The sequence below is a fragment of the Amblyraja radiata genome, chromosome 5 (assembly GCF_010909765.2).
Source record: "Amblyraja radiata isolate CabotCenter1 chromosome 5, sAmbRad1.1.pri, whole genome shotgun sequence".
Classification (NCBI taxonomy): domain Eukaryota; kingdom Metazoa; phylum Chordata; class Chondrichthyes; order Rajiformes; family Rajidae; genus Amblyraja; species Amblyraja radiata.
In genome coordinates, this window is record NC_045960.1 from 56,249,556 (window position 1) to 56,267,519 (window position 17,964).

Genomic DNA, 17,964 nt, shown 5'->3' on the forward strand with positions numbered 1-17,964 from the left:
AACCTTTTTACCCAGAGAGTTGTGAATCTGTGGAATTCTCTGCCTCTGAAGGCAGTGGAGGCCAATTCTCTGGATGCTTTCATGAGAGAGTTAGATAAAGATAGCGGAGTCAGGGAATATGGTGAGAAGGCAGGAACGGGGTACTGAATGTGGATGATCAGCCATGATTACAGTCAATGGCGGTGCTGGCTCGAAGGGCCGAATGGCCTACTCCTGCACCTATTGTCTATTGTCAATGTAGGCTTTGTGGTCTGAAGTTCTGTTTCTATGCAGGATGCCAGATGATTCAGGATAAAAGCACTCACATTCTTAAGTATGAAAACATGTTAAGGCCAATTGACAAATAATTCAAGCCATCCTTATAAATGGAACCAAAAAGAAAAAAGTACACCCGTAAGAAATCTGGTTTGTCTAACGCTCAGGTATGTAATTCTGCTAATAAAATGTATTTAAATATCTTCAAGATGTCTGGAGACCAGTTTGAATCCCCAAAGCAAAGCTTCAAGAATGTACAATTTGAAGCCTGAACTGATCTCTAAAATGTCACGAGTGGTAACAGAAGATGTGACCCCTTTGAAAGTAAGGTTAGGCATTAAAGTAACAAGTGCATTAAAACAAAACATCATTAGAAAGGGTAGAACCAACCAAACAAATCAGGATTATTTCAAAAAAGTACATCAACATGGTTGCTGTGCATTCTTTGGCCATTTATAATTAGTTAAAAACACACCAGTGGTTGCAGAATGCGAGCTAAATTATGTGAACAATCGGCAACTGAATACAGAATAAAAATAAAGATTTCCTTTGGCTTAAATAAAACATAATACAAAATAATATTTAAAAAATCACCAACAGAAACAAATGATATTAGTATTTAGTATCAGGATCTATTGTTTATGCAAGTTTCAATATTTCCTGTTATTGATCAGTGAGTGATCACTGAACATGGCAGACAGTTCATTTTGTTTTACTTCTATGGCACACAGAGCCATTCTAATCAAGATTAAAGAAGAGGAAAGCAACTAGTGCACATTGTTGGCAGTTAACAACCCTACCTGGTCAGTGTTATTTACATCATCAAATGAAAAACAGGCACAAAATTAAAATGTAGTCTAATGTTTGGATTAGGTCTTAAATACTAAATTATATTTTACATCACAGCATTTGAACTACCAAACTGAAAAAGCTATCCATGTCTTCTTATTGTGTTACTGGTAGAGCAACACCCGTGGAGACCTGGCCAGAAGGGACGGCTGGAGAAGCACTGGTTGTTGGTTGAACAGGAGCTGCTGGCTCCACTTTACTAATGTGTGTCACAAAACGCAACCGGAGTTTTAAAGCTGGCCTCAGCGTACAGATTATTTTTTCCACCTAGAAAGAAATGCAAAAATCTCAGAATGTAGTGCTGATAGATTCTGTGTAAGTTACAAACAAAAATTAATGTGTTCATCAAGTGGTCAATCTTTTCACTAAGAAATTATTGTCAAATCGCCTTAATAGTTAATGAAATAGGAAAACTGCTTCTCTGATTCTTCGCTGCGATGCTACAAAGACCACTAGAGTTTTCTAGACCTATTACTTTTAAAATGTCAAGATTGAAACATCAACTTTGAACAATGCATGAAACATAGCAGTAATTTCCATAGATGCTGCCTCACCCGCTGAGTTTCTCCAGCATTTTTGTCTACCTTTGATTTTTTCAGCATCTGCAGTTCTTTCTTAAGTAATTCAGGACAATTGTTCATCTCAAATTCTTTAACTCCTCTACTCTAACATCCCCCATGATGAAAATCAATAAACACATCATGAAAAGCATTTCCCTCTGCCAAATATTTAGAACCTTACATATCCCAATATGAATGTATGAGCATACTTATAACCTTACCTGATCCTTTACACTGTCTCCAGTAAACATGTATTTTACATGGTATAGAAAATCACAAATCGGATCCATGTAGCTCAAATATTTGCTATTTTGATCTACATTCTGCAACATCTCATAAAATGCTATGCCAATCTGTAGAGTATAAATGTTAAAATTAATTACTTGCTCTGCTAAACCTATAAGTTACTCATCATTCATTTTAATACATTAAGCACAAACAATACGGCTCTCATTAAAATTTGAACAGATGATATTGAGTTGTCAACAGGCCTTCCAACAAAAAATGAATGAACATTTTGTTGCAAAGTTTCACAGCAGTGTTATAGAAGGAGAAACAATTCAATTTGTTGTGAATCATAATAAACATTCAATCTAGCATCATTCTTCAACTGATGAATGAATAGAGCAATTTGTAACTGCACGGAGCTATACTGAAACAGAAAAAAACAGAATGCACCATTTCAAAATTTAATATGACAAATGAGTTGAGAAGGAAATCGAGCTTGCCATCTCTTTTGATTCCACATACGTACATTACTTCCAACTGATTACTTCCAATTTGACAAACAAGTCAATGTTGTGGTAAAAGCTAGCTTCTTTCAGCTTCGGACGATAGCTAAAATAAAACAATTCCTCCAGTTTGATGACCTCGAAAAGATCATCCACACATTTATCTCCTCCCACCTAGATTACTGCAACTCCCTCTACACTGGCATCAGCCAATCTTCCCTGTCCCGCCTGCAACTGGTCCAAAACACCGCAGCGAGACTCCTGACGGGCACCCGAAAGAGGGACCACATCACCCCGATCCTAGCCTCTCTCCACTGGCTCCCTGTACGGTTCCGAATAAATTTCAAGATCTGCCTTTATGTCTACAAAGCCCTTAACGGGCTTGCCCCCGCCTACATCTATAGTTTGCTTACCCACCACACCACCTCCAGGTCCCTCAGATCGGCCGACTTGGGGTTACTGAACATCCCGCGGTCTAGGCATAAGCTCAGGGGCGACCGCGCTTTCGCGGTTGCAGCTCCTAGACTGTGGAACAGCATCCCTCTTCAAAATCAGAACTGCCCCCTCCATCGACTCCTTTAAGTCGTGACTAAAACCTCATCTCTACTCCCAAGCCTTTCTTGACGAAAAAGACAGACAGGCTGAAGGCGGCGCGACTCACCCGTTGCAGCGGCCCCTACAGCCTGTCTGTCTTTTTAAAATTTTTTGTCTAGTTAAATGCAGTGTTGGTGTTTTTTTAATACTGGTTTTAAATGTGTATATGTGGGGGGTGGGGGGGAGAGGGAGGGGGAAACTGTTTAAAATCTCTTCCCTGTCCGGGAGACCCGACCTTTTCCCTGTCGGGTCTCCGTTGTCGTTGGGGCCTAGCACCGTGGAGCGGCCTCCAACCTGAACGACCCGGGGGTTCGGGAGACTGCGGAGCTGCGGACTCACCATCGTGGGGCTGGCCGGCCTCGGAGCGTGGGGAGCGGTGGTGACTCGCTGCTGCGACTCGACTCCTGGGGCTCGGAGGCTCCAGCAACGCAGCCGCAGGTCCGGTGGACTGGGACATCGGGAGCTCGCGGGTCCGGGTGGAGAGGCCGCTTCCCGGAGCTCCCGCAACGCGACTTCTCCAGCCCGTGTCGCGGGGTTGGAGCGACCCGGAGCGGGGCCGTACATTGCCCGGCGCGGCTTCAGGGCCGTGGGACATTACAGCGCCCGCCGGGGGCTCCAACTGTGTGACTTTTAGACCGGGAGCGGGGCCGTAAATCGCCCGGCACGGCCTAAAATGGCCGTGGGACTTATCATCGCCCGCCTGGGGCTTGGACATCGGGAGAGAAATGGAGAACAGGGGAGAGAAAATACTTTGCCTTCCATCACAGTGGGTTCACTGTGATGGATGTTTGTGTGAATTAAATTGTGTGTATGTCTGTAGAAATTGTCTTTGTATGGCTGTGGAAACGGAATTTCGTTTGAGCCTCACTGAGGCTCAAATGACAATAAATATTGTATTGTATTGTATTGTATCTGAGCAAGGGCTTTATGTATGTAGTGTTGTACGCATTTAATCTATAAACCAATGTTGTATAACGTTAGTACCTCCACCAATGTAAAGCACTTTGGCCAACGAGAGTTGTTTTTTAAATGTGCTATATAAATAAAAGTGACTTGACTTGATTAATGTCAACTGTTCACGAGGTTTCTAACAAACTTTCAAAAACATTGGTTAACTTTGAGAAGCATAGATGCCAAAGAATTTGATGCTGTCAAAGATACATTTACAGCATAACAACTATCAACATAACAACTATCAACAGAGCTATAGCTAGGGAAAAGATACAGTCTCAAAATTCTAGTGGTATCTAGTAGTCAGTTCTGAGTCACACAGATGCAACATGACATTACTTGGCAAGTTTACTTAAAAAGGAAAAAAAAGTATCAAACACAAGAAAGAATGACACCAAAACAAAACTCAATAAAAGAAAGCAAACATAAGGGCAAAAGCATTTAATGATCACCAATGAGATAGAAAGGCAATCATGGACAGATTGATGCAGCTGCTCCAAAGTTAGATTGTGTGAATTATATGATTCAATTTCTATGAAAAATAAAGCATAAATAATGATTGGAGCCACACCATAAAGGTCACAAATTAGGTTATGATCCTCACTGTGAGTCCCCGATTCATGCTGTACACTTTGGGTTCCCCTTCACACCCACCTCAAAAGACACACATAATAGTATTTGAAATTTGTATCTATCTCTGGCATTTCAGCTTCTCTCCCTCATGCAACCAAAAGATTCGGTTTTCACCACTCTACCTTCTCCCCCTATTTGCCTGCTTTCTTATACAACTGTAAAATAATTTAGCTTGAACTGAAGTGCCCTTGGGTTTGAGTTATGCATGTCATGAGAGGCAAACCACGAAATAGTGAAATGGCAACATGACAGCTACATAACAGCAAAGTCCAAGTGATGTTGTTGTTAAAACAGCAGAATTATAGCACTAGAGGCAGGGACTCTAAGGCACTGTTCTCCAGGAGGTTTAAATGGAGAAAAGCAAAATTAGACAAATCAAGACAAGGAAAACAATAAAGAAAGGGTAAATTAAAAGGGGAGTGAAAGTAAACAAATTGTATAGAGGAAGCACATCATCTTTTTAAACCTGAAGGGGACAATTGATTAAGCAATGTACCCGTTTTTAAATGCATCTCACTTATAAATCTCTACATCTCTTTTCCTTTTACTCTTATTTCTATCTCTACCATACACAAAACATTCACTCCTCCTGAACCCAATGTCACTTGATAACCTCAAATGTAATTGCTCCATCAATAACAGCTGTGATGTGACTTCAGTTGTTGAACCTTTAAACTTTCAAATTACAATCCTGAACCTCTCTGTCTTACCCCTTCTCTTTAAAGGAACATACTAAAAAAGAGATTTTGCTCAATTGCCTTATTCCTGGGTGTTTCTTTCCAGTTTACCACTAACGTGGCTTAGCCAGGAAAGAAAGGATGTTGGTGCAGACTTCTACCCAAGCCATTGATTTGTTGCTTATATGTTTTTGGTGAAAAAGAAAGAAACAATTTAAATTATGGCTGGCATAAGTTGAATAAAGGCACCGAGAACAATTTCTCCACAAAATGTTTGCTTTTGAAAACTGCATAATTTACACAAAAGACTTGGAAATTAACTCAATCCATGTAGTTCATAATTACATACAATAATATTAGTTTCCCTATGCCATTATTATTTATATTTAACTGCCATCAAAAGTGTCCATATTATTTGTTTACAAAATTTTAAAACAGGAAAAGTAAGTTTCTTAACTGGAAATTGAATGACAAATAATCTGCATGGGCAGCTGAGAGTAAATTAATAAATGTCTTGGAAGTTTCAAAGTTCCACAGGCATAGTAAATGTAGTTTTGTTCTACATGATAACTAAAATTATATACATCATCATTCTAAAATGTATTTGAATATTATTTAACAGTGAATATAGACATATGAAAATTTGGTGAGGCAGAGACAATTTAAAAAAAGTTGTAGTAAATAATGTCAATACGCATATTTAATTTGTTAAAGCACTAAACATTTATATTTTTTCTTGTTCTGATGAAAGTTCATATACCTGAAATGTTAACCATCTCTTTTCACAATTACTGCCTTATCTGCACTATATTTCCAGCATTTTATGTGTTTATCTGTGAAATGGCAAACTAATTTTCCATAATTGTGTTCTCAGTAGCTCATTGCCATAAACTGTGAGCTAATACTTGAAATTCATTGGGGTTCATTCATTAGTTTTGTAAACACCAAATTACTGACCTCGAGCATACATCGAGTTCTCTCTTGTTGGAACCGTTGCAGAAATGGGCCAACAAGATGATAAACATACAACAATTGGAACTCGGTCTCCACCAATGGTTTCAGCACTTCTGTGAGAAATCTGAGGAAAAGTAGTTTATTCATTTTAATGAAATGATAATTTTTACTTTTGCTACACAAATTAGATAGCATATTTCCATGGCATGGTTACATGACTGTTTCTACCAAAGGCAGAACATATACTGTATCTGAGTATGCAGTCTTCTCTGACCTAAAGAAGATGGCTTATTCAATATCATCACATACCATTCAATATCATCACATACCAGACTTGGATTATGTTCTCTGAAATGCTGGAAGTTGCGGGGAGACCTGATAGAAGTATACAGAATTATCAGAGGCATAGACATGGGTGACAGTCAGAACGTTTTCCCCCGGGATGGAAAAATCAAAAATGAATAAGCCACCTTCTTTAGGTCAAAGTGCATAGATGAGAGGGGAAAAGTTTAAAGGAGACGTGCAGGACAACTTTTTTTTTACAGGGGGTGTTGAGAGCCTGGAACATGATGCCAGGTGTTGTGGTTGAGGCAGATATGATAGTGGCATTTAAGAGACCTTTCGAACATGGTGCAGGCAGAAAAGGGTTTGTCTTGCATTATATTCAACACAATGTGGGCAGAAGGGCATGTTCTTGTTCTGTACTTTCATATGTACTATAGGATGCCATTCAACCCACTGGGCCTGAGCCGATTCCTTGCAAAGATGCCCCACAATGTAATTCCCCTCCTCCTTAATTCCGTGCAGCACGGCAACTTATTCTCTCCTGCATGCCCATTGACTCCCCTTTTACCACTTAAGCACACAGAGGCATAATTTATCATAACCAATTAACCTGCTGGACCATCTTTAGGATGTGTGAGGAAACTGTAGCAAACAGCAGAAACCAACATAATCACAGGAACGACATGCAAGCTCCACACTGACAGCATCCAAGGTCAGATTGATCCAAGGATTCTTGAGCTTTGTAGCAGAAGTATTAAGTGCTGCATCATGATAGTACATACCAATGGCATGGTGTTAATAATATATATATTTTCATATAAGAAACAAGTTCAAATATATATTCAGGGTTACGTGGCTGAAGCAGACTATTGGTTGGGTCATTGGCTTTTTAGAGAAAAATCAGAAAATGTGAACAGTTTAAAGTAAATTAACATATTTAGGGTAACAACATTTTTATAGTTCCATCTGCTATTATAAATGCACGGTGGTAAAGCGGTAAAGATGCTACCTTACAGCGCCAAAGACCCGGGCTCGATCCTCGCTATGGGTACTGCCTGTTTGGAGTTTGTACGTTCTTCCCGTGACCTGCGTTTTCTACAGGATTTCCAGTTTTCTCCCACGTTCCAAAGATGTACAGGTTTGTAGGTTAATTGGCTTTGGTAAATTGTAAATTGTTCCTAGTGTGTGTGTGTGTAGGATAACGTTAGTGTGCGGGGATCACTGGTTGGCGCTGACTCGGTGGGTTAAAGGGCCTGTTTCCGCGCTGTACCTCTAAACTAAGCCCTCTGAAACAGGAGAGGATCTAAAGGCAAATAATCTTAAACAGCTTTAACATATATAATTGCTTTTCTAATCAGAACATTATTTTTTGGAACTCTCAATTGGCAGTTTCCCACCTAATTCCTTCTATAATCTTCACTGTTTTCCACTCTATTATCTCCTTAGTGTATTTTCTACTGTTTCAGGTTTCTTTTCCTTTATTTACATCTTTATATAACCTTCATAACTGGATTAGTGAGCAAAAGACACACAAATAGGTATCAACTGTATTTGCATGATTTTTATACTCGCCTTTAGAGTTTCTCTCAATATTTTTCTTTCAGTTTGGTGGAGAGCTGACACAGACAGAATGGGCTGAATAGCTTGCTCTTGAGCAGTAAATAGTTCTACGATTTAAATTATCTTTCATTTGAAATACCATCCAGGCTAGTCCCATTTATCCACAATTGACCTAGATCCCTCTAAAACTTTCCTATACATTAGGCTATCCAAATGACCTTCAAATAAAGTTTTTGTAAATGCCTTCCTCTCCTTTCACCTTAAACCTATGCCCTCTAGTTCTCAATTGCACTCCCATGGAACAAGAATATGTGCATCACCTTATCTATGCTCCTCATGATTTTATACACCTCTATGAGGTAATCCCTGTCTCCTAAACTCTATACTAAGGCTTAACTCCAAAGAATAAAGTCCTCACACTCATCTGAATTGAACTTCATCTGCCATTCATTGGCCAACCTGATCAAGATCCCTCAGTAATTTGTTATAACCATCTTCACTGTCTATGCTGCCTATTTTAGTGTAATCTGCAAAACGTACCAATCATGCCATAAAATGTTCACAGAGCAAGTTTAAGAGGAAGAGAAGCATACATCAAAATGTTGCTTTATTCTAGAAACAAAGGCAGAACAGGTAAACATTTGAAGATGGAACAATGGTGGAGAAAGGGTGTGGAAATTGGAAACAACTTACTTGATTCACATAAGTAGGTGAGATTTAGATTCTAAATTTCTCCCAACCTCAAGATCTCCAATTAAATACTTTTGAAGTGAAATTTTGATTGTGCACATCAGGATTTCATAATCATGAAGTAAATGATCAGATAATCTTTGTTGCTGCTGATTTCAGATACAAGGGAACGTTTCCCACACAACGCCAGGTACTTATTTTATTTGCCTTGTCTGATGAACAGTATCTCCATTAGTGTAGGATTCTAACATCCACAGACATCAATACACAACCAGCTGACTTGATGACAAGTGTGTTGTCAAATAAACCACAACTGACCCTCTGTATTAGAATATGCTTATTATGTGGCATCACCGAGTTCGTATACAAACATGAGCAATTCTATTACATTTTTAAAGCGTTGCATACTAAGAGACAACATTTCAGCAAGAGAGATATATAGACTTCTATTACATACTTGGGGATAAGGGAAAGCTGTCCAATACTTGAGTGGTGCCATACTGCATGTGCCAAGGCAAGAACATAGCTGCAGTACATCTCACAATAAGACTGATGACAAGCTGTGAAATCAAAGAGTTGGAATGGATAGCCGACCCATTCTGTATCCGAGGTCAGTGTAGCACTGCTGATGACACTCACAATGCGATCATTCAATACTATCCAGTAGGGCTCCTTTAACATAAAATATAACAACATTCTGTAGAAATAACATCTTTATTTGAATGCATTATCCAACAATGACCCCCAAAACAACATATCTTTAGCTCTTTTCTAAGAATTCCACAGTTGCCTGATTTATATTCCTATTTATCAGACACCCATGGTTTCTTGATGATTTAACAAACGAAGCCAATTAGTACAATCCAACATATGTTTTAGTACAGACTGCACCCTATGACCATTGAGACTTCCTCACATAATACCATTATGTGAAGCATTATTTGCCACAGAAGACTGTGGAGGCCAAATCAGTGGATATTTTTAAGGCAGAGATAAATAGATTCTTGCTTAGTATGGGTGTCAGAGGTTATGGGGTGAAGGCAGGAGAATGGGGTTAGGAGGGAAATAGATCAGCCACATTGAATGGTGGAGTAGACTTGATGGGCCAAAAGGCCTAATTCTACTACTATTCCTTATGACCGTAACACTATTATATAGCATCAGGATTAGGCCCATTAGTTCCTTGAGCATGTTCCAATTCAAGGAGGCAATTGGTAATGTGCCATACCCTCATCCCTACATCTGTTAATGCTTTTTCAAAAACACACATTTCATAGGGAAAATTAACTGTGTGCAAGTAGAAAGCTTTCAAAGCTCGTCAAATTTATGTCTGGTAATAGACTAGTCTAACTAGAAATTAAACCATTAAATGTTTCAGGATGTATGCTTAAAATGCATACCAGTATTCAGCATAACCAGAGATCCCATAAAATTAAATAAATGAATCTCTGCTTGCTAACATACAATTGTTGCCCAAACTGTCACAGTAAATCCTTTTAAAGAATTATTCACAGCAGCTGTACTCTGTACTCAATCATTAACAATGCAAAGTATGTCAGGCTGAAGCATCTTCTCAGCAGAGTTTTTGAAGCCTAGTTACATATTTCATTTCCCACTTATTAATGCTTCCTCCCCATTTTAAGATTCAGTTATTTTTCACTACAATTAATCGTGTGATGTGCTTTATATTGCACACTTTCCCCATTGTTATTGTATAACTGAAGTATTGTTATGTTTTTTGGCTTTGGCAGCATCCTGTGTTCTCAATTGTTTCTTGATGTTATACACATCAAACTGCTTTTACTGAACGTTAGCATCCGTGATGGTGGGGAACTCTCAAAGGTCCCCAGATAATCTTCCACTTGGCAATTCACAGTTAAAGATGAACTAGAAAACTAATGGCTTTTCACAAAAATAAAATTTCAAAAATATTGTCATAATTGGAAAGAAAGATTAATTTAAGTTAGAAGAACCTTCACGAATCTCCTTGGTGTATAAAGTAATTTCCCTGGTTAATTTTGTCCCTTGCATTACAAAAGCCTATAGGCTGCATCAATTATAGTTATGGTCCCGGAATAATGTAAACACTTTTATACTTACAGGTAACGCAGTTATCACAAGACCAATTGCATTCATCCAAGCTGTAATATTTTCTCTCGGTACTAAAGGTTGACTGGAAAAAAGAAAATTATCACTGAAATTGTACCTACAAGATATCAGCCCACTTTCATGAGCTAACCAAGAAACAAGGTTTGTAAGTAAGATCCATTTTGGCATTATAATGCACATTTCACAGTGATCCTGAGTTTCCTGTGAGTGAGAACAAGCCCCCCCAGTGATACAAATGGAATGTTTTAAACAGACAGATGACCTATGCTCCATGGCTTAGCTGGCTGTCAAACTAGTCAATAATCATCAATCTGAAGAAGGGTCTCGACCCGGAACGTCGCCCATTCCTTCTCTCCAGAGATGCTGAGTTACTCCAGCATTTTGTGTCTACCTTCAATAATCATCAATGTCTTTTGAGTGAGGCATCTGGAAACTTAAAAAATTGATTCAAATGCAACAATTGAAATATATGATCAAAATTATGAAACAAAACCTGAACAAAAGAGTGAAGAACACTCTTAAGGGCCTGTCCCACTTGGGAGACCTCTGGCGACCTTAAGCGACTAAAAAAAAATCAAGGTCACGGTGACCTACGACCTTCCTCGACTATGTTTACGACCTCCTACGACTATGTTGAAGACCTCCTTCGACCATGTTGAAGACTGGCTTCGACCATGTAAGTTTTACTCGAGGATGGTCTCTGGCAAATTGGTCCGTGAATGAGCACGACCCCCTTCCACCTCAGAGGACCACACGGAAAACCAACAACGACCAGTGACGAGTGTCTACAGCTCAAATGATCACCTAAGAAAATGATGTCATGTCTGCATTTTCTTCTCACTAAAAAATGCCTCCAAGGTTTTTTTTTTTTTTTTTAATAATTCTGAACCATGCAAGCAAGGAAGGAACTAGTTTGGAGGATGTTAGTAAAACTACAACTACTGCTGTTTGCAGGAGCCCTTTTGCTTCAGCAGAAAGGCAGAAGGGGAAGAGCAAGCACAAGATGAGGTCTCAATGGGTGAATGGAGATGATGTGATGGACTGTCCCAGTACACCAGTTGACTGGAAGAGAGTGGCGCTGGGCTTTGACAAAAGATGGAACGTTAAGCACACATGTGGTGCAGTGGATGGCAAGCATGCATTCTTGTCCCTGCACCCCTCATTTTCTTTTCGTACAGGATGGCATTCTGCTGGAACCATTTCTCAAGGGGTATGGAGAGAAGGCAGGTATGGGATACTGAGTTGGATGATCAGCCATGATCATATTGAATGGCGGTGCAGGCTCGAAGGGCCGAATGGCCTACTCCTGCACCTATTTTTCTGTTTCTATGTCCCCCTCCTGCTGCCTGGTGAAGGTGTAGGGCATAACCTTCCTCCAGCCCTCCCTCACCACGAATGGGGCATCTGCCTCTGATGCTGTGTCAGACATAGGAGAAAGGGCTGCTTTGCTGCCTTCAAATGAGGCAGTGAAGGATGGGGTGGTTGGGGGGGGGACATATACTACCACCCTGGTCTCCACCTCCAGGGCGATCTCTCATGCAGGGCTTCCTCCTCCTGCACTATCACCTCCTGTGGCATCACCTCCTGCCACTCCGCCACCTGGGTAGGCAACACCTGCATGGCAGGTTTTTTTGAGGGATGTGCTGTTGCCATTTTGGTGCCATCTCTAAAACACGAGTCTCCTCTCCAAAAAACTCTCCAGCTGTGAATGAACATGCCTTGGCGTGAAAGAGGTGACGTTCTGCTGTTTAAATTATCTTTTTCTTTTCTACTGACCTTTTTTTCACCCCGGAGCTATTACCTTCGACTACCTTTGACTACCTACGACTAGCATCGCGACCTACTATGACTGGCTTCGACTAGACCTACGACTAAAAAAATATATATTTTTCCCACGGCGACCTATTTTTAGTCGCGGTCAATTTTTAACATCTTGAAAAATACGCCGCGACCTAGCTGAAGCCTCAACTACCTGTTGCAGGTTCTATGAGCAGAGTCTCCAGCATAAGTGGTACAGAGACCATGGGTCTGGAAAGTTGCTGACAAAGAGTAGCCTGCAATTATCGTGCAACTTCCATGGTAACAATGAAGTCCCAAACTTGGTGCTCCTTATAATGGGTGCCATTATAAGTATAATGGGTGCCATTATAATGCTCCTTATAACAGCAATGAAGCAACTGGCATTTTCTCATTTATTCTGGCCTATTGCTATATATTAGAAAAGGAACAGATAAATTTCTTCCCCCAACCCGACATAAAGGTTGATAGAAATAAACAAATCTAATGCATGTTATTTTTGAATCAGATGACGGGAATGGGGACCAAGAGACAGAAGCAAAAGGTAGAAGCGAGATAAGAAAAACCTGAAAACTTTGTGTCTTAATGCGAGGAGCATTCGTTATAAGGTGGATGAATTGAATGCGCAGTTAGTAGGTATGTTGCAAAGCCTACCTGAAGCGTCGTTGAAGATCTGCTGCTGAGGGTGTGCGCGATTTTGGCGCCGTTTAGAGGGGGCGGGTTTAAAACGCGATTTTCTCTAAGCTGTTCCAATCGAAAATGTTCAGCCTAGTTAATTATTAACGAAAAATCGCTGGAAGACCCCGTCGCAAAAGCTATTATTAGGTTTAAAGGCCTTGAATAATAGTTATAGTAGTTTAAAAATCAATCTCTAAACCCGCGACCGCCAGCAACCGCAGGGCCTCATAAAGCAAATAGCAGAAGTTAGGTTGTATATTTTTACATTAAAAAGGGCTTCTAAAGATCTCTTTATACTAAGTTTAATATTGCGAGTAGCTCAATTTGGGCCCATTATATCGCGCAGTATTTTTCTCGGCATTTGGGGCACAAATCTACCGCAATGTGAACGTTCTAAACCAGCGCGTTCCACAGGGACCCACTGGAAAGCTGATTTAAATGGGCATTTATTTACAGCAATTAAACACTAAATTCCTTCCATTTGGCCTATAAATTAATGTAAATGAGATTTAAAAATCATGTTTTATTGTGAATTATTTGTGAATATTATTTGGACATTTAGGCTATTTAAAAATGTTAATCATTTATTAAGAAATGGATAGATGTTTAGATCTAGTAATTGAAGTCTGAAATTAGCTACAATTAGGTAACTAACTAATTATATGCTTTAATTTCAGGTCATCCAAGTAAGATTATTTTATATTTGTTTCAGAATGCTTCAATCTATGATAACTGAAAATTTCATTCAGTTCTCTTAATTTTTAAGAAAGTTATGGGCTTTTGACTGTTCACGATCACAGCTTTTTTGTTATGTCCATAGAAAATCAATAGGGAACAAGATGCTCATTTCCCAGTATGAAAATGGCCATAACTTTTTAAATACTTGAGATATGAAAGTGAATTAGGTGTCAAATTAAACTTATTTTTATGCTTTATCTGATGGGATAAATTACAGACTTGATTTTTAAAATCTCAAAATTTTGTAACATTGCTACAGTTAGTAGTTAAGGGATATTATATAGTTGGAATTACAGTGACATGGCTCCAGGGTGATCAAGGCTGGGAGCTAAACATGCAGGGGTATTCGATATTCGTGACGGATAGACAGAAAGGAAGAGGAGGTGTGGTGGCATTGCTGGTAAAAGAGATTAATGCAAGAGCAAGGAGAGACATTAGCTTGGATGCTGTAGAATCGGGATGGGTAGAACTCCAAAATAGCCAAGGGCAGAAAACGCTTGTTGGAGTTGTATACAGACCACCAACCAGCAGTAGGGAGGTTGGGGATAGCAAGCAGGAAATTAGGGATGCGTGCAGCAAAGGTACTGCAGTTATCATGGGTGACTTTAATCTACATATAGATTGGGCCAACCAAATTGGAGATGCAATGGCAAAGATTTAAAGAACGCATGGATGAACTCCAAAAATAGTTATTTCTTGTCAAAAAAGGATGAACAATTTTTGGAGTTCATCCATGCGGTCTTTAAATTAAAAATAAAACGAAAAAATAAAATGGGGAAGGCGGCTCAACGGTGGCTAACGAGGGAAATCAAGAATAGTGTTAAATCCAAAGACGTGCATATAAATTGGCCAGAGGAAACAGCAAACCGGAGGACTGGGCGAAATTTAGAACAAAGGGGTTAATTCAGAGGGGGAAAAAGAGCATGAAATAAAACTTGCCGGGAATATAAAAACTGACTGGAATTCATCTTTAGATATGTAAAAAGGAAAAGATTAGTGAAGACAATTGTAGATCCCTTACAATCAGAGACAGGTGAATTTATAATGGGAAGTAATGAAATGGCAGAACAATTAAATGAGCACACTGGTTCTGTCTTCACTAAGGAAGACACAAACAATCTCCCAAAAATACATGGGGACCGAGGATCTAATGGGAGGGAGGAACTGAAGGGAATCCACATTTGTCAGGAAATGGTGTTAGGTAAACTGTTGGGACTGAAGCCAGATAAATCCCCAGGGCCTGATGGTCTGCATCCCAGTACTCAAGGAGGTGGCCCAAAAAATCGTGCATGCATTAGTGATCATTTTCCAATGTTCTCTCGACTCTGGATCAATGCTTGAGTCAATTATTAAAGATGTTATAGCAGCACATTTGGAAATCAGGATCGGTCAGTCAGCATGGATTTATGAAAGGAAAATCCTGCTTGACTAATCTTCTGCAATTTTTTGAGGATGTAATAAGTAGAATGGATAAGGGTGATCCAGTGGATGTTGTGTATCTAGACTTTCAAATAGCCCTTGACAAGGTCCCACACAAGAGGTTAGTGTGCAAAATTAGAGCACATGGTATTGGGGGTAGGGTATTGACATGGATAGAGAATTGGTTGGCAGACTGGAAGCAAAGAGTAAGAATTAACAGGTCCTTTTCAGAATGGTAGGCAGTGACTGGTGGGGTGCTGCAAGGCTTGGTGCTGGGACCCTAGTTATTCACAATATATATTAACGATTTAGACGAGGGAATTAAATGTGACATCTCCAAGTTTGTGGATGACACAAAGCTGAGTGGCAGTATGAGCTGCGAGGAGGATGCTATGAGGCTGCAGGGTGACTTGGATAGGTTGGGTGCGTGGGCAGATGCATGACAGATGCAGTATAATGTGGATAAATGTGAAGTTATCCATTTTGGTGACAAGAACAGGAAGGCAGATTATTATCTGAATGGTGTCAGATTAGGAAAAAGGGGAGGTGCAACGAGACCTGGGTGTGCTTTTACATCACAAAAAGTAAGCATGCAGGTACAGCAGGCAGCGAGAGGATTTGACTTTAGGAGCAAGGAGGTCCTACTGCAATTTTACAGGGCCCTGGTGAGACCGCTTCTGGAGTATTGGGTGCAATTTTTGTCTCCTAATTTGAGGAAGGACATTATTGCTATTGAGGGAGTGCAGCGTAGGCTTACCAGGTTGCGGGACTGACATATGATGAAAGAATGGGTCGACTGGGCTTGTATTCACTGGAATTTAGAATGATGAGAGGCAATCTTATAGAAACCTAAAATTCGTAAAGGATTGGACAGGTTAGATGCAGGAAAAATGTTCCCAATGTTGGGGTGGTCCAGAACCAGGGGTGGGGGGTCACAGTTTAAATATAAGGGATAGGCCATTTAGGACTGAGACGAGGAAACCTTTTTTACCCAGAGAGTTGTGATTCTGTGGAATTCTCTGCCGCAGAAGGCAGTGGAGACCAATTCATTGGATCTTTTCAAGAGAACGTTAGATTTAGCTTTAAGGGCTAAAGGAATCAAGGGATAAGGGGAAAAAGCAGGAACGGGGTACTGATTTTAGATGATCTGCCATGATCATATTGAATGGTGGTGCTGGCTCGAAGGGCCGAATGGCCTACTCCTACACCTATTTTACCATGTTTCTAAGAAGGAACAGTTACCATAACATCTGATGTAATGATTAGACTGTGAAGCTATGTTTGTGATTTTTATAGTTGATGAGGACAGAAATCCAGAAGTGGCGGCGCTGTGATACGGCTGCAGCTCGCCTGCAGTCTGTCTGTTTTAACTTTTTCGTGTTGTTTTTTTTGTCTAGTTTAGTAAATTTTTTGGTTATTAGGTGGTGTTATGTGTGGGGGGGTGAAACAGGGCTTTCTGTCTCTCCCTTCGGGGGAATGCGACTTTTTGTCGTATCCCCTTCTCTTCCCCCATCTGCGCTGATGCCTAATGGCGGAGCTGGCGGCCTCCAACCTGCGACCGACCTCGAGGGTCCGGAGGTAGAGCCAGCCAGGACTTACCAACGCGAGGCTGGCCGTCTTCGAGCTGTGGCGACGTCCGGGCAGCGGCACGACTCGGCGCTCCGGTGAGGGCGGACGGCGCGGGGCTGAGACACTCCCGTGCGGGCGGCATGGCTACCGGCTGGAAGGCGCTCCCGTGTGAGCGGCCTGGGTCCCGGCTGGAAGGCGCTCCCGTGGGGGCAGCCCGGTGCGGGGCTGAGACGCTGCCGTGTGGGTGGCCTGGCTACCGGCTGGAAGGCGCTCCGGTGAGGGCGGACCAGCTCCCGGCTGGAAGGCGCTCCCGTGGGGGCAGCCCGGTGCGGGGCTGAGACGCTGCCGTGTGGGTGGTGTGGGGCGGAGATGGTGCTCCGGCAGCTGAGGCGGCGGCGACCTGGAGCTCCCGTTGCAACAGCTGCGTCCGCTGGACTGGAGGGCGGCAGCTTCGACCACCCCCAGGCCGCGGAGCTTGAACCGCGGGACTGATACTATCGCTCGGTGGGGTATCGCCTCGGCGCAGAGGGAGAAGAGGAGGGAAGAGACAGTAACTCTAAGACTTTTGCCTCCATCAAAGTGAGGAGGTGTTTGGTGAACTCACTGTGGTGGATGTTAATTTGTGTTTATTGTGTGTTGTTATTATTACATGTGTGGCTGCAGGCAACAGCATTTCGTTCAGACCGAAAGGTCTGAATGACAATAAAGGAAATCTAATCTAATCTAATCTAAGTACACACTCAAACAATAAATAATACACAAATATGTACAATTTTCAAAATAATTTTTACATGGTAACTAACTTTACGCTCTCATTTTCTGTATCATTGGACTGACTTCAAAAATTAGACCAGGAATTTTGCACCATTCACTCATTTTTCAACAAAGGCCCTTTCCTTACATTAAGCAAGATGT

The 17,964-nt window shown here is 41.0% G+C and overlaps 1 protein-coding gene across 3 annotated transcripts in view; it reads right to left on the minus strand.

Moving 5' to 3' along the window:
• Nucleotides 1-686: 686 nt before the first annotated feature.
• The window catches only part of med23 (mediator complex subunit 23), a 69,454-nt gene continuing 52,176 nt past the window's right edge, over nucleotides 687-17,964 (minus strand). For all 3 annotated transcript variants that reach the window (XM_033021279.1, XM_033021278.1, XM_033021277.1), the window contains 5 exons: nucleotides 10,840-10,912; nucleotides 9,197-9,411; nucleotides 6,208-6,328; nucleotides 1,886-2,017; nucleotides 687-1,371 (listed from right to left, as the gene is read on the minus strand). In XM_033021279.1, coding sequence (XP_032877170.1) covers nucleotides 1,201-1,371; nucleotides 1,886-2,017; nucleotides 6,208-6,328; nucleotides 9,197-9,411; nucleotides 10,840-10,912 — 712 coding nt within the window. In that variant the 3' untranslated portion in view covers nucleotides 687-1,200. The remainder of the gene's footprint in view (nucleotides 1,372-1,885; nucleotides 2,018-6,207; nucleotides 6,329-9,196; nucleotides 9,412-10,839; nucleotides 10,913-17,964) is intronic.